A 23,088-nucleotide genomic window follows, 5' to 3' on the forward strand; every position below is an offset into this window, starting at 1 on the left:
TGGAAATGAAAGAGACACCCCAGGAGGGCGCTGCACCAGCCCAAAGAAGAATAAACCGGCAGCCATGTTGAAAATCAGACTGCGTGCTCAACCAATGGCCTGACGTGACCACACAGTAAAGGTGTGGAAGGACAAGTAATGTCACCTAGGAGGATGCTGGCAAACCCTCTCCAAATTGATAAAGGGGCATGAGCGCTGCGGATCGTTCCTAGATGCTTTTCACTCCTCCAAATGAGCAAGTCTCGTCCTGCTCCTCATTGGCGCCCTGAGAACACAGACTCCAGTCCGATCAGGTAATGAGCAAGTTCTGATTACAGCAGTCAGTTCGATCTCCGACTTTATTTCCTTTTCATTTTCTTGAGAAATTCCTGTATTGTGTTATAATTACTTTGTGTTATAATCGTATTGAATTGAGGTATAATCGGAATGTGCTCTCATCGTATTGTGTCACCATTGTATTGTGTTCTAGTGGCATTGTATTTTATCCATGCTGCATTATAATTGCAATGCTGCTGGTGATCAGCCAGAGATAATACCATTTGTGAAGTAACGTACATGTGTCAAGTTAATAACCAGTGACGTAACTTCGCTCATTTGAAAGTGATCAGTAACATAACTGCTTGCCTTCGTAATTAACCAGTAACGTCACTGCTCCCCTTTAAGTGGTTAGTAACATAGGTTATTCTTTGTGCGATTGAGTTCCTGGTACCTTATGTACTTACTCCTCAATCAATATTCACGATATCACACAACCTTGCTCAGATCAAAATCGCTTTTGTTACAAGCTGCAATCGAGCCTCTGTGGATTCTGGATTCTCGCCTCAGGTTGTTCCGAGATTCTCCCCTCCTTTAGGTCTCCTACATGCCCCGTGTCCAGACAAACCAGCCACCTGTTCATCTACTGCAAGATGTATCCATAACCGATTACTATTTGGGTTACGCGGCCCTTACGTCCCCTTTAAAACCATAGGGTGTTATAAATTCTTTCTAATATGATCTTGTAATTATAAATATAATTAATTAAGCTGATCTTAGAGTTTGCATAATCAATACCTACTCTGAAACAGGCCCTAAGCCTCATTTTAATTTTATGATTTCACCTCCTTGTTCAGGCTATTTGCAGTAAGATGTAGTTATTCCCCAACAGTTGCACATTCCCCAGGTACAATCATATTAAAGCGCATATTTATAACAAACCCCAAAAAGACAGGAACCCATTAAGTAATCATGGCAAAGCTGTAAAACAACGATACAGCAGTCACGGTGTAATTCTGTATTTCTGAATGCCATAAAGTTGTTTTACTCCTGTAAGAGTCAGGGGCTCCATACGGTGGCCAATCCAGTACATTTGCCTTATTCTTGTCTTCCAATCTTTTTTTCACCTTTTATGTTGCACTCATCTTTCAGTACTTTGTTCCTCGAGTGCATGGGCCTTACTGTCAATATGAATATTTTTTATCCACTGAATTTTCAGTGCCAGATTCTTAAAAAATCACAAATCCTTCAAAGACTATAGTTTTGATGTTTAATCAAGTTTACAGCAACAGGACAATAAATATCCACATCACTGATTGAAGTTGCAATGCTGATTGAATCTAGCTGAAATAAACAGAACTTGCATGGCATGTCCATAGTGAGTATATCAAATCTAGATATATATTTACCACCGCACCCAGTAGCGTAAGCAGTAACAGGTGTTGAAATTCATTTGAAAAGTTGAATGGGCCATAGAAATACAGCAACTATTGTTAAGAAACTTAAGAGACAGGATACAGAATTCTACTTTAAAATATCTACTTTTTCTGGTAAAGAGTAATGATAAAAATTATGGTATATGACAAAACATTTGTACGAGTGCAAAACCTACCAGAAACTGTAAAACTTTATCGAATAGAGAAAAGTAGCCATCAGACTACAAATAACAGCCGCAATCAGAAGTTTGTTAATTTCACAAACAGAATTCAATGAAGAAAACAATTAATCAAGACTCAGCCATTAAACGAATACTGGTGTATAGTCCAGAGGGATCACAAACTACCACTACAAACAATCATGAACATCTAGTCATAGAAAACAATTCACACAGATAATATATCTTACCACACCAAGAGCCTGCAACATTTACCGCCCACCATTCAAAAATTTTGGGAAGAATGACAAGGGCACATTTAGGTGGCGTAGGATTGGTTAGGCCTGTAGCAAGGAGAACAGCTTCCTTGTAGAGTTTGCTGTATGATGCAAATGATTCTGTAGAACCATCAGTGAAATGCAGGGCTACTTTGTCAGGCTGAAACCCCAAAATTAGAGAATTAAAATCAGACATCTAGTTTTAAAGAAATCATTACAGATCAATAAGGGTAACAATGTAAGAGATAGGCAAAAATATCTTTCCAAAACAGAGATATATATCATGCACAAAATCGAAAAAATATCTTTCCCAGACTTACTATATATCATGCAAAAATGTGCCTGATCAGACCAAAAACTAAAGCTATGGTTTATTAATATTCACTCAAAGTCTGCACCTAGGACACCATTACTGTCCAGAGTAAAACTAAGGCAGTTATGCAATATAAAAAGAATGGTACCTACATGATCATGGAATGCATTACTGGAAGAAAATACATGGTATTTGCATTTAAAACTTAATGTGATCAAACAATCACTATAATAAAAAAAAAATTTCAGCATATAACACAATGAGGATATAAGATAGCCACCATATGAGGAATTACGATTGATAGGCATTAATGAGAATGCTTTTTCACTAATGTTTGTATTGCATGAACAAATGAATTGACCCACAAAATATGTCTAAACAGCAAAATCTCTGGCATACAGAATTAGTGATCAAAGTATTAACTCTGTGCACACTGGGGTGTAATCAAATGTAAAATGTTCATTCCTAGTGGGTATGAGAGATTTATGCAAATGATATTTTACATAATTATGTAATTGTTATAATATGGTACAGTCTTATGGAATTCAGTGATGATCTAAAACGTTCCTCTGGCAAACTGACAAATCTAGGATCCAAAGTTCCTAAGTACTATAGAGCCAAAATGCTTTCAACTTTATATCTCCATCAAGTGAGCGTCATGGCATGGTGAACCCAACTTTCCTGATATCATCTATTGCCTTTGCCAAAGAAATTACGAGGTATGGTTTCCACCCAGATCTGTGTCTATTTTAGCAAGATATCCCAAGATTACCAGAAAAATATACAATATACGGTGTTTTCAAACACTTTAAAACAATTGCTCTGCATGTTTTTTCTGCTTTGTATGGCTGAGAAGTTTTTTCTTTCCAGGACCTCGCCAATAAATCTTATTTGTCCTTATAAATCGAAAAAAGATTGGCTCTTATAATATCACCTGATCATGGTTTCACTTGTTCCTTTTATGATACAACTAATTCTAAAGTTTTTGCATCGAGACTAACCCTTTGCTTCGCCCATTTTTTAATCACATCTTCTGCAAAGTTAAAATGCTCAGGAACTCCCATCTGACGTTCAATTTCAGCCTTAATTCTTTTATATCTGTCATGGTTAGTTTCCTGACTGTGGTGCCTCCTTTGATCTGAAAATTACAGTCCAGATTAGTAGTTGTATAAATATCAGTCAAAAGTAATACCAAATTAATTTAACTTATTATATAACAAAACTACAAAGCTGTTTTAGTTATATACAACTGAACTAACAAGAAATTTACTTCATGATGGCAAACTTACCAAAGCATAGTGTCCTCTGACATAATACAGAACGATTCAAGGAGGGACCAAATCTTCCAAGGGAGTATGCATGCCACAACTGCATCCCAGATATTCAGAATGGTTATTTAGCATTCACGTTTATAGCCTGCAAGTAAATATTAAATTTTATGCACACTGACAAATAAGCTGCTTAACTTCGGTGTGAATGAAAGGAATAAGGAAAAGGGGGAAGGTAGCTCCTGTTGTGTTAGAGAGACTGTTAGGACAAGTGACATAGTAATGGCATGTTAATCTAAGGATTAAGTGGGTGGAATTAAGTGTCAAAATAATTTACGAAAAGGATAAGTAATACATTGGTGAAAATAGTCAGATTAAAAAATCTGGGAAAGTACGAATTTACATATACACTAGATGGATTTGTAGAAGAAACATGGTTGGGATGGTGATTTGAAGGCTTAAGTAGCAAAAAATGGCACAGATGGTTGGTAATGGATTATTTGAGAAATGTGCTGATGATACATGGCAATTCTACATACAAGAATTTAAGTCTACCGATTAAAGACATTAAAACCTGTTAAAGATCTTATGAGAGTGAGGATGGGTCTATTTAAGCTCAAGTAAAATTATCTGAATTAGACATTTAGTAACAATGTTATTATGACTGAAATAGAATCTTATCCTTATACAAGGCAATTGTGTTAAGGCAACCTCTCTGTAATCTAATGAGTTTATTTCCAGCCTTGGATAAGAGATCTGCTTCATTTCTTTATGAGTGGAGTAGGCTTTGGGGCATGAAGTTTAAACCCTCTAAAACTCAAAGTATAATAGTCTGTCGAACCAAAATACTTTATCTTTCACATTCAGATTTACATTTTGGGGGTACACTTTTAAGATTCAGTGACTCATAAGATATCACATGCAACTCTCGATAAGAAATTGACTCTGGAGAAGCATATACGTAATACTATTGCTTCCTCTGTTTCTCAAAAATTTGGTATCTTGTAGAAATGTTTCAGATTGTTTCAGGATGAATTATTACATTTAAATATTCTAACTCTTTTTTTTTTCTTCTTCCTTGTTCTCCAGTTTGGTCTTGTCATGCTGACCCATCTCAAACTCTTGGGTAGAGATATGTGTATGTCAAGTTTATTTGCCAATTCTTAATGATGGTTTGTATTAGACATAGATAGTTAGATAGATAGATATTTTATTGACCATTCTCCACTTAAACATCAAATACAATATTATGAAATTACACAACGGTCCAAATACATACACTCATTTCACAAGTTACATTTCCTAAAAAGGAAAAAGAAAATTAAAAAGAACTGTATTCAAAACAAATGGCAACAATAATTAATATTAATTTTTTAAATAACAAAAAAGAGATCATATCGAGAGCTGTTTAGAATATCCAATTCTATATCACATAGAAACAATAATATACAATAGACTAATAAACATCACACATTCAGATTAGACTGGAAATGCGTTAAAATTGTAACACAAAATGAAGTCAGCTGGGCGAGGCACAATGAGAGAGTTTGCATTTTATTATTTGAAAACTCTCAAAATTAAGCTTGCGATATGACAAACATTTGCATAGTCTGATCTTTCTACCATCAAGTCGCTCATTGATGAGATATCAAATTGGGTCCGAATCTGGTAGGTCCTGGGGCATGCTTCGATTACATGTTGCTCAGTTTGTATTTGGCCACACACACACAACCTCTCCTCTACAGGTAACCGGCGCCTCCCTCTTCTGTTCCAACGGCCAACCTCAATAGCAAGAGAATGGGAACTCAGTCTTAATCTTGTCCACTCCATTCTCTCCAACTCATTTACATTGGTTTTTTTTTACTATAAATGTCATGAACGTTAAATTCTGAATTGATGTTTTTTATAGAAAGTTAATCTACCTGAGTTTGAGGTAGTTACTTCATGTTTCAATCTTTCAGATGCTTGCATTACATCGTCAATATCATTATCTAACAAGTCTCTGATATAACGTGAGGTAGGGGTATTAAATTGCAAATTAGATTAATTACATGGGCCAGCGGATCGTCTCCTATTGTACCACGCTCCACCCAAGCTTTAGCGAAAAACTGTCTCTGCTTTGACCTGACCAGTGAACGAAAATCAACAAGACCAAGTTCGACTAAGCAAAGAGAATTTGTAGTGGTTTTCCTTACACCTAACAGTTGTTTTATGCACCATAAATATAATTTTTCCATGGGTCTCAAATCACCGTTAATCCAAGATTCATTTCCATACATTAATGCTGGTAACAAAGCCGAATGAAAAACCCTTTTCTTGATATAGAAAGGAACATCATTATTTTTATTTAAGAATGAGATAAATTTTAAAACATGACACATTCTAGTTTGTGCTTCTGCTTTCACTGATGATGATATAGAGCCATCAGCAGTAAAAATACATCCTAAATATACATATTGCTCACAGGGATCAACAACAATACTCCCTACAACCATTGGCTCGTTATCGTGTCCATTGCCATTTATCACAAAAAATTTAGTCTTACTACTATTTATTTTCATTCCATGAGAGCTACAAAACTGATTGAGTAAATTTAACTTTCCATCATACCTCGCCTGGTTGTTGAAAGGAATATCGTGTCATCCATAAGGACAAGGATGTGTAACCAACCCAAAAACCCATCAATACCACAATTATTTTTAATTAATCTTATAAGATCGTCCACAAAAATGACAAACAATAGACATGAGGTTGGTGACCCCTGGCGAACACCAATTGTCGAAGCAATTAGAGTTGTCCCAACAATACTATTGGTAATTTTGTACATAGAAATAAGTGCTACTATCATTACAGATCCACAACCCAGTCTTTTCAATATCAAAAATAAAGTACGCCTTGGTACTCTGTCATAAGCTTGTTGGAAATCAATAAATGTCACAAAAAGTTTCAATTTTTTCCTCTTGCAAGGTCAATCAACAATCGTAAAGATATGATATGCTCCAAACACCCCCTTCCCCTCTGCGACCCCGCCTGCTCCCTGCATGGAGTAAACCAAAGAGAGAGTCGGGCACACAGAACTGCATCATACAATTTAGCTATTGAGTTTATCACATTTATCGCCCGATAATTTTTAACCAATAACCTTGAACCCCGTTTAAAGACAGTAAACAACTTTGCATTAATCCACGATACAGGATACAATGAGGACATAAATATATTGTTAAACAAGGCTACTATACATAAAATCCAAGACACAGGTAACATTTTATATAATCCAGGGGGCACTCCATCAGGTCCACTCGCTTTCCCACTCTTCAAACGCTTGATTTGTGATTGTACTTCATGGTATGAAATAGGATCATCCAAAATGGGTACATATATATCAGTTTGTAAGCCATCAAGATTCTCAATCGTATCCCCCGAGTGGTCATACAGTTGTGTGAAGTGTTCAATAAATTCCTGATCTGATGGTGAAGAAGCATTACCAAAGTCAGTTGAATTGGTATTTAACTCTCCGCGCCAATTAATAGCACGCCAAATTGTAGCACTATCATTCTCACTTAAAAGGCGTTCCCACCTATTTACAGTAACATCAACACCAGGTGCGGGCCTCCTAACTACCGATTTACTTGCGCACTCGTAGAATATAGTACCCAGATTACCTTCAAAATTGTCAATATTTCCATCAAAAGTAGGTTCTCTATGTTTCGCCAACTCACTGACAAACAATTCTTGATTCATTTTTTCTGACATTATAGGCGGAGTCACATATTTATTAGTAGCTTTACTTTGCAACACTGCATGACCACCGAGCTGAGACGCTCTTTCTTTTATATGAGTTAAATCGAGGCCAGGGCATATAAAGTCTAAGTATTAATCTTAAATCCTGGATTACATCGAAACTCTTAACAATGTGTATGTACTCATGAGATATCAAACAAGAATCAAGCTCAGACACCCACAGTTGTCCCTGCCTATAAGTAAGACCTCCCTTGAATTGCGTGCAAGACGTTTGAAGATTGTTAACAACCAACAGTTTTTCATCCACACAAATCCCGAGTAACATCCTCCCATTGTCATTAGGGTTAGGTACGGCGTCCGGGATAGCAGCGTTTATTGCAATTGTTGCTTAAAATGTGCTATGACAAACACCCTCTGCTCTCTTCTTGACCTGACCTTGCTGGTTTTGTTCATAAAACTACGCAGGCAGCGGTTGCAAACAATGTGTCATTGTTTAGAATCAGGTTTAGTACTACTCAGTCTGCTATGAGTTTCATCTTGATTACAACTAAAGTGTGGAATAATGTGCCTAGTGTAGTTGCAGAATCTTCTGGTCTCAACATGTTTAAGCAAGGAACAAATTCATTCCTCTTCTCTGCTGACAACTGAATTCAGGTGGATCGGTTTTACTTTATTTTCCATCATATGTATTTACATATCACCTTTTTCTGTAACTTGTTTCTTTCTGCAGGTCGACTTCCTTTTGGAATCATCTTGGTGTTATAGTCACTGACTCTGTCCATAAGTATCTTCAGCTAAAAATTTCAAGAAAGAAAGAAAAATATACCTAACTGCCAGTGATAAACCCCATCCAAAGACTGCATACATGACTAGCAAGAAAGCAGACTGTATGAACATCCCACCAAGAGGAACGGGCAATCCCCTTCTCTCTGCATTCCTGAATAGGCACAGTGAGAAGAGTCATTCTTTTCGCCTGTCCACCAAGATTGTTCAACCATGGATGGACCAAAACCTGAACCTATGTCTGAGGCATCACAAACCAACTTTACTGGCAAATCCATTTGATAATGTACTAGGAATGTGGGTGAGTGTCACCGTGTGTTTATATATTTGTTTAGTATTTAGGTTGTTACTATATTTACATCATAATAAGTAATGTTTGTATGTATATAGGGATTTCCGAGTTAAAGCCGAGTTAAAGACCCAACTGTAATTACCAACGAATTCTTGTTACCGTAATGAAGATTGGTTGTGACATCTTGTTTTGGACAGTTGTTTAGTTACTGTTTCTCTCTCTTCAGAGGTGAAATGGGGATCAGCAGAAATAACTCGGGAGTGCATTCGTGGTGCTGTTGTGCGGAAGAGGTCGAGATCCCTGCCACCTTGGATTTTATACATCAGCCCTACTTGAAAGTGCTCTTTGTCTGTGTTGGTTGTTTACCGTCACCGAAGTATTGGTGCTTGGTGTTTAGTGGTAAATGTTACGGTAATCGCAAAATGTGCCTGGTCGCTATGATCGAGAGAGAGTGTTTATTGGCCAGTCGAAGTCACGAAAGCATGTTTGAGGGTTGTGGCCTTATGCACAAGGGATAAGTGACCGACCGCACGGCAGTATCCGCGAGTGTACTCGGTATATTTTCCCTGTATTTTGGTTATTATTAAATAAGATACCTATTGCTTATATATATATATATATATATATATATATATATATATATATATATGTATTATATATATATATATATATATATATATATATATATATATATATATATATATATATATATATATATATATATATATATATAAAATGTAAAATCAGATAGCAATCATTTTTCTATTTGTTACGTACGTTATTATTGATGAAATGAACACCGTTCTTACTTATTGATATTTGTTTGACATTTATTATACTCATGTGGCTATTCCATATTCACTTTTATTATCAATTAAATGTTATACATCTTTTTGCTAATGTTATAATTAAAACTTTAAAAAACTCATATACTTGTTTATCACCACTTCGTCTACAACATTTAAAAGACTAAAAGAACCTTCAAGTGCTATTGCATAGCTTGTGTTTAATATTTATTAATTAGTGAATAGTACTTGTGACAGTGAGGTCACTTCTGCTTTAATTCTTTCAAAGGATTTTTTACTTTCCTTTGTCCAAATCCATTTAACATCCTTCTTCACCAAATCATATAATGAATGAGCAATTGTTGCTAAGTTTTGAATGAAATTTCCATAGAATGTTACTAAACCTAAATATGATTGCAATTCCTTGACATTTTCTGGCACCTTTACTGACTGTGCTGCATTTACCCTAACCTTTGTCTTGTGAATTCCTTTACCATTTACGATAAAGCCTAAATGTGATAACATGGGGCTAACTGAACAATTAGATATTGAGTTTACAAGTATTGAAGTGGAACGACGAAACACATCCTCCTACAGTGAGGCTTTATTCAGGACTAACGGGTACATAGGGGTTTGCAGTGTGGACACCGTAGACAAAAAAAAAAGCATTTTGCAACTAACTATTGGTGATTTTAGGTCCAAAAGCAAGTTAACTTATGTTGGTAGCTGCAGGACTACAACGTTGGGCAATCACATTAGCTGCATATGACAATAACATAGAATATAGACCAACAACAACATCAAAGATGGATAATGCATACGCTTTGACAAGATTGCCTGCAGAAAAAGCACCAGAACAATCTGAAGAAAGTATTCTTTTAATTTCTGCATATAATTTACCTATTACAACTAAGGAAATTGCACAAGGTACAGGGGGGGGGGAGCCCAGTACCTACTCTCAATAGTAGTACGGATTCTAATAACTGGCAGAGATATTTGTGCAGAAGATGCCAATTGTAAACCATACAAAGAGATTTGGATTGAACTGAGTGTTACACAAGATTTTATTCTGAGAGGATCAAGAGTAGTGATTCCAGATGCATTAAGAAGTAGAGGTCTATCATAAATACATGCAGACCACCAAGGTATAGTAAGATCCAAGTCAATTGCTACGACTTATTTTTGGTGGTCAGGTGTAGATAGGGATATTGGAAATTTGATTAAGAAGTGTATGAATTATGCACTGCAACAAAATAATCCAAAACCAACAAGAATGCACCCATGGGAATTACCCAGATACCCGTGGCAACGTGTACATTTAGATTTTCAGGTCCAATCTTAGGATACTCATATCTGATATTAGAAGATGCATATAGTAAGTGGCCAGAAGTTTACCAATGAAAAGAACATGATCTGTAGCAACTATAGGATCACTCATGCAAATCTTTGCAATGATTGGTTTGCCAGAAAGAGTGACAGACAATGGTCCACAGAGTACTTCAAAGTGGTTTAAAGAATTTCTGAATGTAAATGGTATACAACATACATTATCAGTAACATGTCATCCATCAATGAATGGTGAAGCAGGAAGATTTGTTCAAACAAACCTTCAAACATAATATGAAGTATAGACAAGCAAACTCTGGTAATGTAGCATCTCGTATTACAGTTCTTATCCTATAGATCAACTATACATAATACTATGGGTGTAACACCATCAGATTTTTTTATGGGGAGGAGGATCAGGAATAAGTTAGATCTTATAGTGTGGAAGCTCACAGAGATTTGTATTTCATCTCAAGTACAAAAGTTTGATAGCTAAAGTTATCAGCTGGTGTGATGGGGACCTCCAAATGGTCATTTTTAAGTTATGTCGTTGGTGTCTTGAGTAGGGGTCGCCAATTGAACTGCCCCCAAAACAGGTTTAGATTAAATTTTGGAGTACATAAATCATATCTGTGATAAAAGTTTCGTTTTCGCACTGTGATTACAGATGTGCTATTCTTAAATGGCGCAATTGGCGCAAAACGCATTTAACAAGGGCCCAAATCACAATTTGAGTACATCAATGAAACTTTGTGCAAATATACCTTAGAGCTTCCTGATGAAGGCTCAGTAATTCTTAAGTGTCAAATTTGGTGCAAGACCCATTTAAGAACGACCTAAAGAGGGCGGTAATTTTTGCATATATAAAACAAGTCTTAAGTACATTAATGAAACTTTGTAGAAATATCCTTTAGACCTTCCTCATAAAGGATCAGCAGTTCTTAAGTGTCGAATTTGGTGCAAAACCCATTTAAGAAAAGCCTAAAGAGGGTGTTATTATTAGCACTTTGAAAAGGCCTATATTCACTTTCTTAAAGGCCTATATATTCACTCATGTCATCTCCTCATGTGCCACACCACTCTATTGTGAGCTCTTCTGTTTATCTTATCACTACTGCTGTTTCACTGAATGTATAAGCGATACAATTTTAAAATGACAGTACTAATTGTGCCTTCTCTTTTTAGGTGCTCGTGATTATGAAAATTAGAGTTACATAATATACCAGTATAGTGGCAACTTTGCTTTGTATGGAAGTTAACCAGTTAAGAAGGGTCTAAACTGAAAAGTTTATATTATTGCCTTGGGCAGAGTACTATAACACAAATTTGGTAATATTTTGTAATTAAGTTTAAATTTTGATAACCTACTACTATATTGAAATCTTTTGTGAGTTTAGGGGGTTATTTCAAATTGAGAGCCGAGTGTGTTCTCCACATTGTTGGATTATTGCGTGAAATGAAATTAAAATGTCTTTCTTGAGCTATTTATTTTCACATGAAAATTAGTCATTGATGTAGCTATATAGAACGTGTTCTAGCTTAGAAGAAAGCCCTTTTTTATTTCAGATATTATGGAGTCATCTGATCCTGCCAACAACGCTGTTCCTGGCTCCAGGCGTGACAGGTGTATTCTCCATGCTGGGAAGCCCCCAGAGAAGAAACAACATTGTGATGTTTTACCCTTCTACAAAAAGAACTGGATTGCTGTGCAAGCTGCAGATGAGAAGAGGTGTGCAAAACCCCGATTTCAGAAATCGGTTTATCATCACTTGGTTGTCAGCTTCCCCGGTAGCCCAGATGAGAATGATGGTTATCATGTATCCTGCTACCAGAAATTTGCAGCCGTTACATCCACAACATCAGCTCCTGGAGATAGACCATCTGATGCTACTGACAGGAATTTGGTGCATTTTAGGATCATGTGAAACATTAAAAGCAGGACAGTGGATTCAAGAGGCTGCTGAACTACTTCAGGATACAGCTGTCCTTTTGAAAGTTGTTGGTGTAGACTTGGTGGTAAAATAAGCTAAACATCATTATTCATGCAAGAGGGCATTCTTGCTTGCAGCCAATAGAACTTCTAGTACTGAACAGAAAAAAAGATGACATTCCACAGAAAAAGCCAATAATTGCTGTTAGAAATATCCATGAATATGTCGAGTAGTTTGTAATTCCTGACAAACGTGCAGAACTATTGACATCTGTATATGATTGTTATTTGGACTTTAGTTCACCTGCTGATGAGTCTCCTATGCATAGGCACAGTTTGTTGTGAAACCTAACAAATAAGTTTGGTCCAAAATCAAGGTCCAGAGTCCAATAGGTAAGAAATTACAATGCTGAAATTGCTGATGATTCCGTGCATGTGGCTTATGACTATACTGAGTCCGAGGAACGATTCCTCAACCAAGCAGCTGTAATATTGCGAAAGCAGCTGTTAAATGCTACAAAAAAAATGTACCCGATAATCCAACACTGAATGATATCAGTGACAGGGACACAATTGTACCCTAGCCCATAATGAACGTCAAAGTTCTGTACACAGGCAACATTTCTGACCAATGTGGAAAACAAATTAAACATCATATTGATTCCATAATTCAGGATGCATTGTTTGTTATCCAAAGAGGCCGGGCAAAACCAGCAAAACATGTAACTCAAGGTATGGCTATAAGATCTATCACAGGTAGCAAGTAGCTTGTTGAAGTTACGAATAGGTTTGGGCATTGTCTCAACTATTTATGCTTGGAGGAACTCGAAACATCAACTGCTGAAGCCATCCAAGAGAGGAAAGAAGCTTGCCCTAAGGAAACTTTGGCAGGAGCTCCAATGGGACTCACATTTGACAACTTTGATGAGATGACACAGACATTGTCCGGGAGCGATACACTGCATGTTACAATGGGAATTCTGTATCAAAATTTCCCAGGAGATCGTACCAACAGTCAACAGAGTAATGAAACACCTTCACCAGTTAGAAAGGCAACACCAAGAGCAAAAAAAGCTGTCAAGAAAAGGTCTCTCACTGCCGTAGACACATTTTTTGCCCCCTATTTTGGTGTCCCCAAAATAGCGACCTTTACCTATAAGAACACATCCATTTTTAACCTACCTGATGCTGCAATCACTGCAAGACATCTGGACCTCGAGTAGATGATGAGCCACGCATTTGAGACTGATGTTCTTCCCATGTGGGTTGGCTTCAATGCCACCTTCTATAAGGAACAGCTACCAAAACAGGAAATGAGATACATGCCAAACCTTAACAAGCCCATCACCAGCTTTTCGGTAGTGCGACAAACCCTTTGAACAATCCAGAAGTGTGCTGAAGAATGCAACCAAGAGTATGGGCTGGTTATATATGACCTTGTAGCAGCATGACCAGCCATGCAAACCCAGGCTACAGAATCACCAACATTTGACAATGTTTTAATCATGATGGGTGCTTTCCTTATAAAGATGGCATTTTTCAAGACCCTTGGAAAACTCATACCAGAATCAGGAGGACCGGACATGCTTAGAGACTGGTGTTCTTGCGCCAGGTTCTTTGATTGGGTTCCTCACAGGAAAACACTTCAGCCAATGCAAGAGGCTCCATCCTCCAAGCCTGCATTTCAAGACCTTACTAGAGACATATGATTACAGAGAAGAGCTTCATACCCTGATATATACAGTGAACAGGAGAACATGGGCTTGAGCTGGTGATCACTACAGATCTTTTTGAAAAGTGTAAAAGAGTATTCTGAATTCACCAAGGCAACCGTATCGGGAGCTCATGGATATACTAAAAAGTTCTGGATGATGTATGTGGAGTACATTAACATATTTCACCTACTTGAAAGAACTACCCAGACAAATAACATTGAGCTCTTTGTCTTCACACTGACACTGATCATTGACCTTTACTTTGCCACAGGCCGCATCAACTATTCCCACTGGTTAAAAAAATACCAATATGACTTTTTGAATATTGATGAGACTCAATGCGGCCTTAGAGAGAAACTTAACCCTCTTACGCCGAAGCGGTATAATCGAAATTGTCTCCCGTATGCCGGGCTGGTCTGGGAGTGAGCGCAAAGCAACACAGAAAATATATTATCACAAAATGATGCATGAATTCGTAACACGCGGATGTAAAAATATTGTTCTAGAGACATCCAATTTGTTTCAAAATGAAGACAAATGATTGAATATTACGATACTGTAAGAGTTTTAGCTTAAAATTGCAGTTTTCGACCATTTTGGACGAGTTAAAGTTGACCAAATGTCGAAATTTTTATATATATTTTTTCTATATACAAATATTTCAAAAATGAGAAAAGCTACGTACGCATTTTGGAGATTTGCGGCCGCGAATCGGCGCGCGGAGGGAAGGAAAAAGGTTTTTTTCAAAAATTCACCATAAATCTAAATATTGTTCTAGAGACTTCGAATTTGTTTTAAAGTGAAGATAAATGACTGAATATTACTAGACTGTAAGAGTTTTAGCTTACAATTGCGTTTTTCGACCATTTCGGTTGAGTCAAAGTTGACCAATGTAGTTTTTTTCCTATTTATCGTCGTTTATATGCAAATATGTCAAAAATGAAGAAAGCTACAACCTTCAAATATTTTTGTTGTATTGTGCATGAAATTGCGCACATTTTCATATATAAAACTCTATAAAACGCCTAATATGAAAATGAGCAAATATTAGGAGAATGCGATGTACGCATTTCGGAGATTTGCGGTCGAGAATCGGCGCGCTGAGGGAAGGAAAAAGTTTTTTTTCAAAAATTCACCATAAATCTAAATATTGTGCTAGAGACTTCCAATTTGTTTTAAAGTGAAGATAAATGACTGGATATTACTAGACTGTAAGAGTTTGAGCTTACAATTGCGTTTTTTGACCATTTCGGTTGAGTCAAATTTGACCAAATGTAGTTTTTTTCCTATTTATCATGGTTTATATGCAAATATTTCGAAAATGAGAAAAGCTACAACCTTCAAATATTTTTTGTTGCATTCTGCATGAAATTGCAGATATCTTCATATATAAAACTCTATAAAACGCCTAATATGAAAATGAGCAAATATTAGGAGAATGCGATGTACGCATTTCGGAGATTTGCGGTCGAGAATCGGTGCGCGGAGGGAAGGAAAAAGTTTTTTTCAAAAATTCACCATAAATCTAAATATTGTTCTAGAGACTTCGAATTTGTTTTAAAGTTAAGATAAATGACTGAATATTACTAGACTGTAAGAATTTTAGCTTACAATTAAGGTTTTTGACCATTTCGGTAGAGTCAAAGTTGACCAAACGTGGTTTTTTTTCTATATCGTGATTTATATACAAATATTTCAAAAATGAGAAAAGCTACAACCTTCAAATATTCTTTTTTTTCTATTTTGCAGGAAATTGCGCACATTTTCATAAATGAAACTCTATAAAATGCCTAATATGAAAAGGAGCAAATATTAGGAGAATGCGACGTACGCATTTCGGAGATTTGAGGCCGAGAATCGGCGCGCGGAGGGAAGAAATTTTGTTTTCGAAAATTCACCATAAATCTAAATATTGTTCTAGAGACTTAGAATTTATTTTAAAGTTAAGATAAATGACTGAATATTACTAGACTGTAAGAGTTTTAGCTTACAAATGCGTTTTTTGACCATTTCGGTTGAGTCAAAGTTGACCGAATGTAATTTTTTTCCCATTTATCGTGATTTATATGCCAATATTTCAAAAATGAGAAAAGCTACAACCTTTAAATATTTTTTGTTGTGTTTTGCATGAAATTGCACACATTTTCATATTTGAAACTATAAAACACCTAATATGAAAAGGAGCAAATATTAGGAGAATGCGACGTACACATGTCGGAGATTGGCGGCCGAGAATCGGCGCGCGGAGGGAAGGAAAAAGTTTTTTTCAAAAATTCACCATAAATCTAAATATTGTTCTAGAGACTTCCAATTTGTTTAATATTACTGACGTCTTTGTTAATTGCTTACCCAAAAATTTACCAATATATATAAAAAAATTATATATTACCCAAAAATACCATATATATAAAAAACTATATATATATTATATATAGTATATATATATATTATATTATATTATATATGTATGTATGTATATTATATTATATATGTATGTATATATAATATGTAATATATATATTATGTATATATGTATTATATATATATATATGTATAATATTATATTTATGTATATTATATGTATGTATATAATATATTATGTATATATATAGATATATATATATATATGTATATATATATATAGTATAGTATATATGTATATATATGTATATAGTATATATATTATATGTATCATGTATATATATTAGTATATGTATATATATATGTATATATATATATGTTATATATATATATAGTATATATAATATATGTATAGATATATATTTTTTGTATATAATGTATATATATCTATGATATATTTTATATATATATGTGTATATATTCTATATGTGTATATATATATGTATAGTATATATATGTATATATATATGTATATATATATATGTATATATATATATGTATATATATATATGTATATATATACCTATATAATATATATTATATTATATATATATCTATATATATTATATATAATATTAGATTAATTACATATATTATTTATATATATATTGTATATATATATTTATATTTATAATTATATATATAATATATATATTAATATATTATATAAGTATATATATATATACTATATATATATATATATAGACATATATATATTATAACATATATATATATATAATATATAATATAAATATATATATATATATATACATATATATATATATATACAATATATATATATATAATATATATATAAATATATATATATATATATATATATATATATATATACATATATATATATATATATATATATTATATATACATACACTATATAATATATATTATATATAATATATCTATATATATATATATTTAATATATAATATATATATATAGAATAAAAAAAATATATATATATCTATATATATATTATTATAATATTACATTATTTTTCGATTTCTGGTACGAATACATAAATAAAAGGAATGCAGGTGACACTCTTCTTTTTGCATACAATGAAATATCATATATCATGCACAGATACGGATATATAAAAACTTGTAATATATATACAAATAAAATATAAAATAAATGCAGAATACTCACTCGTAATCCTGACTCTTCGTTCTATGCTTGTTTTCTCCCTCCTCATTGAAGTCTTGCATTTTTTTCCTCTCGACATGACGAGGCACAGGTGGAGGAGGGAGACGCGCGCCCTTACTGCCGAAGGGACGCGCGGTCCCGTGCGCCCTCCGCTGTCTATCGCTGAGGCACACTCCAATAAAAGACCGCAGTGTGGTATTTGTGGTCACACTCCCCGAACCTGCATAGAGCTACTTTGCAGGTGCGACAGAAGAACCGGGTGTCTCTCCTTCTGCCATTCATATGGCACACCCGGCACCGTTTCTGCCTGCGCCCTTGTAGGAGCTCCAGTGTGTGATCCCTGGCTGCAGCCGACGCCGCAGGGTCCACTACCTGACGAGAACCAGGACGGGGCGTGCAGGCGGGGCCGGCAGCAGGGGCTCGGCAGCAGGGGGCGGCGCAGCAGGGGCGGTTGGCAGCAGGGGCGGCGGCAGCAGGGGCGGCGGCAGCAGGGGCGGCAAGCAGCAGGGGCGTCGGCAGTAGTGAGGGCGTCGGCAGCAGGCGGCAGCGGCAGCAGGGGCGTCGGCAGCAGCGGCAAGAGCAGGTTGACCGAAGTTGGCCCTCCTAAGGTCTGCCCTTTCCTCTAAGGGCAGATCTGCAGCTCGGGGCAGGGGGGCAGACATGGAAGGCCACTCATCGGGATTAAAGTGGATGAGGGCATCCCCAGCTGCCTCGAGGAACTGTAAATGGGTCATCCTCCAGAGACCGGGACCGTAGAACCCACAGTAGAGTTTGTAGGCATTTTGGAGGCCAACTGAAGAATGTACTTGAGGAGCTTCTGGGTCCACCTCCTGGTTCTCCTGGCGAAGGGATAATACTGGATGAGTTGATCAAAGAGATCAACTCCTCCCATGTGCCTATTGTAGTGCCCAATGACGGTAGGGCGCTCTGCACGAAACTCCTCATACACAACTCGGCCCTGTCGACATGTCTTCTTCCACTGTACGACCTCCTCTTGGACTGGTTCATGGCTCGTCGTAATCATGGGGACGAGTCGGACACCCTTCCAACAGATGACGAAGACAGCTCCCTTCTGCCGCCACTGTGTCTCTCCTCTTGCCAGATGTTGCGGATGGCTAGCAAACCTCTTGAGGACATTCGGGGCCCCACGCACCAACCGAAGGGTACCACTGACGTGAACACCTGCTTCATAAAGTTCCTGGGCCAGGGATACTGAGTTATAATAATTATCCATAAACAGGTGGTATCCCTGGTTACGGAAACAATCCACAAGCCTGGACACAGTTTCACGCATCGTGGAGAAGACCCCTGAATACACTAAGAAGTCCACGACGTATCCAGTGTTGGACTCGGTAATAAAAAAAAATTTCACTCCATATTTCTTCGGCTTCTTGGGGTTATACACTTTTATGCCAAGACGTCCTTTGTAAGGCATCATCCCCTCATCCAAAGAAAGGTTCTTTGCAGGAACCACAAGATTTTTACAACGTTCACGAATGTATTCCAACACTGGGCGCACTAAGATGAGGTGATCGGAGTTATTCCGGGGTATGGCCCTTTGGTTGAAGGCGTTGAAATATCTGTCCAACGCCAGGAAAGTATCACGGGGCATAACGCCGGGCACATTGGGCGTACCTAAAAAAAAATTACGCCTCCAATATTGCCTGACGTCGGCAGCAGGCATCAATCCAAAAAATATGTGGAGTCCCACAAAATGCGCCATGTCAATGAGGTTGCAGCCCCGCCAGCGATACGATAATGTCGTGCGCAGTTCATCACGGCAGTACCGAGCGTAGTCCGCCGTCTCTGCTACCAGGTACTCCAGCTGGATGAACCCCAGAGCCGTAAGAGGAATAGGTACGGTGAGCCCAGGTGTTGCCGTGAATGGGTGCATGTTAGGTGGGGTGGGGTCCTCCATCCACCCCTCGTCGCTCTCGGACGACCAACCTTCACCTTGGCTGGCGTAATGATCCGACCTTCTACGTGCCCGTGCGCGGGCACGATTTTGCACATAAAACCCCCCCACTGGCCCATCTCCCTCACTTAGGCCTTCGCTTTCTGTATCGTCATCCGCGATAAAACTAGACCCCATATCCTCATCTTCCCCCTCCTCAGATCCCCCCTCATATGCACTAAAACCACTAAATTCGAGCTCACTTTCGGGATGTGAGCCTCGAACGGACATTGGGGGCAAATATTCATCGTCACTGATATTGGGAGTGATGTCCTCATCACTGGATGACCAACCGCCATCAAAATGAAGACTTGTGACACTCCCGATCGAGCTCCGACAAGTACTCGTCTATGTCCCTTGGTTGGAGGCCTCCCGAATTCCTACGAATGCCCCTAAGGACGCCCCGATGCTTCCTAGGGGTTACTAAAGGCATATGAGACACACGTTGTGATCCTAAACCACTTGGTTCTTCGCCAGCATCCAAGTCCAGAATACGCCTCACACAATCCCTTCCGACGGGTAAAGCACGATTGCAGCAAAAGATCGCTCTCGGACGACGCATCGCTGATGCTGGCTGATGCGAGAAGGAGGCATTTCGCGCATGCGCACTTGGGTCACGCTTCTAAACAAAACAACAGCTTGATCCGTGAACTCCCAGCATCCCCCAAGGCGCGTGATTCAAAAGTTTTCGGCTGGTAGGCCAAAAAGTATTTTTCCGTAAATTTAAAAAAAACCATTTTATGTCGACGTATAATACGTCCAATCGGCACCCGGGAGACGTTTTATCTCGACGTTTAATACGTCCAATCGGCGTAAGAGGGTTAATCAGGCTGTATTCACAGTGCGAAGGACAGAACATGATTTCAGCAGAGTTTCTGTGGATTTGACACTGGAACAAACTATAAATCCCGACGCCACATCTTGACTAACAGGAATCACCTCTTTCACTAATGACTACTCCGCTCGCCTCAGATGGATGGTAACAAAGGCTACCTGAGCATCGTTCATTAGTCAGCTGCTAGAGATGACAGGATTGATTAGCAAAGATGTCATTACAAAACTTAGGCCAAGACAAATACAACGTGACAATGAGCATCTTCAGAAAATCATCAAAAAAATCTTAGATACAAACAATCCATTTGAAACCCAGGAAGCTTCAGATCTATTGTACAATATTTGCACAGGAAAAGGTACCAATGATGACATCTGTGAAAGCCTCCTCAATGTACCAACCAAAATAAAAGTCAGACACAAGGAATTCATCCAGGCTTGCATGAATGATCTAACAAGTTTGAAAGTCCAATTAAGAAGGAAAAGCTGAAAAGCAATCATCAGACAAAGAACACGAAAGTTGCAGCCCTTAAAGGATCACGTGATCTGATGGGACATCTCTTTGTGCTGTCCACCAAGAGGAGACTTGACATGCCGCATATTCTCCTGTAACCATTGATTTCAGTACCTCTGTCCTTGGCCAACCCTGAAGAAGTAATGGCAAAAGACTGATAAGAGTGCACTCTTTAATATATTGGAGAGTAAAGTGAAAGGTCTCGAAGAACAGCCAAAGGAAGTCAGTGCTTACATCATAGATGAACAGTTCCTCTTACAAACCTTGCCACCAAATTTGCCCCTCACAGACAGAGGGTTAGCCAGAAGTATTCTTACCCAGAGTTTAACAACATCAGCCAAACACATACACATAGCCTTTGATGACTATCCAACGCCTTCAATAAAGGACACTAAAAGACAGGCGGGGATCTGATGACAGAACCTTCATCATCACAGGGTCAGAGCAGAGATGAGTGCCAAGAAATCTAAATGATAACCTAAAGTCAAAGTCCTTCAAGAAGCAGCTACCTCAGTTACTTCAATGAATGGCAAGACTCTTCATATGCTAACATTTTTGGGGATCGTAAAGTCTTCCTAGATGTCCAAAAGGAATGTTCCAGGTGACAGAGGGTATAATAAAGCAAAACACGTGGATGGATTAAGGAACAACCATGAAGAGGAAGACACAATGATTTGTACAGTGTTGCCAGCTTTCCATGCCTCCAAGGGATCAGACTATACATCCACGTTTGTCAGAAAAGGGAAGGTCAGGCCTCTCCAAAATCTGGAAAAGCAACCTGACTACCAGAAGACTTGCAGAGTAATGGCAATGAGCTCTACAGTTTCTACACAACGGGAGAAGCTCTTCGGAGGTTTACAGCCACAATGTGTGGAGCTGAGGATAGAGCAAACACTAGGCTGAATGAATGGAGGTATGAGAAGTTCATGAAGACATAGACCAAAGGGAAAAGGAAAACACCTACTGGCCAATTGAAGGGCATAGATGCAAGTGGACTACCACCTTGCGAAGACGAGCTCAGTCTCACATTAAGCATGCCTCCTTTGTTGCTAACATGGTTGATGCCCATTACAAACCGGTTTGGTTCGAAGGGGAGGAACTCCCTGATTGCATTATCCCAGAGACAGAGGACTTGGCAGCATTGAACAATGATGAGGAGGACGACATGGACATTGCATCTTTTGCATCTTCAGATGAAGATGGGTGTTGTGATGAGGATGACTAGAATCTTGTTACAGAAAGGCAGGCTAAGATTGTAATTAGCTATACCAGTACATACTATTGAACTCATGATTATAAACATATGAACATATCTTTTTCCTAACAGAGAGAGAGATGTGTGTGTGTGTGTGTGATTCATCAGCAGTTTTGATGTTTCATCTTATAAACTTCAGCAATAGATTTATAGCAAATGTGACACACGTATGTGTATACTAATTGATATGAAATTAATATGTCTGTCAAAAGGCAGTTTTGGTTTCAAAGAGCATAATCACTTGCAAATAAAAATGTTAGTGCCCATTCGTCCCCTGTGGCAGCATATTGTTAGATAGCAATGTTTTCTATATCATCTACTACTACTGCTACCTTGCAAAAGGTGTGAAACAAATTTAAAAAACTAATAATTCATAGTTAGATACGTTAGATATTTTATCATAATATATTTCACTCCTCACCAATGCACCTTTTCTTGTATGAATAAATACTTAAATAAATAAATTTGTAGTTCCTTTGTTCTTATTATTAGATAAAAACATACTCCAGCGAAGTTTTATTCATGGTATATATAGAGGTCACGGATCTAGAAAATTTATTTTAATCGCCATGTGCTAATATAGCACTCTCTTTAGGCTTTTTTAAATGGGTTTGGACCAAATTCGACATTTAAGGACTACTGATCCTTTATCAGGAAGGTCTAAAG

General features: G+C 37.4%; 1 protein-coding gene across 4 annotated transcripts in view; it reads right to left on the reverse strand.

Annotated features, from left to right (window-relative positions):
• Positions 1 to 23,088, reverse strand: part of LOC135217025 (acyl-coenzyme A synthetase ACSM3, mitochondrial-like) — a 271,158-nt gene that overhangs the window by 237,947 nt on the left and 10,123 nt on the right. For all 4 annotated transcript variants that reach the window (XM_064252627.1, XM_064252622.1, XM_064252643.1 and 1 more), the window contains exons 2-4: positions 3,730 to 3,856; positions 3,442 to 3,578; positions 2,101 to 2,287 (exon numbers count right to left, since the gene is read on the reverse strand). In XM_064252627.1, coding sequence (XP_064108697.1) covers positions 2,101 to 2,287; positions 3,442 to 3,578; positions 3,730 to 3,814 — 409 coding nt within the window. In that variant the 5' untranslated portion in view covers positions 3,815 to 3,856. The remainder of the gene's footprint in view (positions 1 to 2,100; positions 2,288 to 3,441; positions 3,579 to 3,729; positions 3,857 to 23,088) is intronic.

Source organism: Macrobrachium nipponense, chromosome 19 (genome assembly GCF_015104395.2).
Source record: "Macrobrachium nipponense isolate FS-2020 chromosome 19, ASM1510439v2, whole genome shotgun sequence".
NCBI classification, from domain to species: Eukaryota; Metazoa; Arthropoda; class Malacostraca; order Decapoda; family Palaemonidae; genus Macrobrachium; species Macrobrachium nipponense.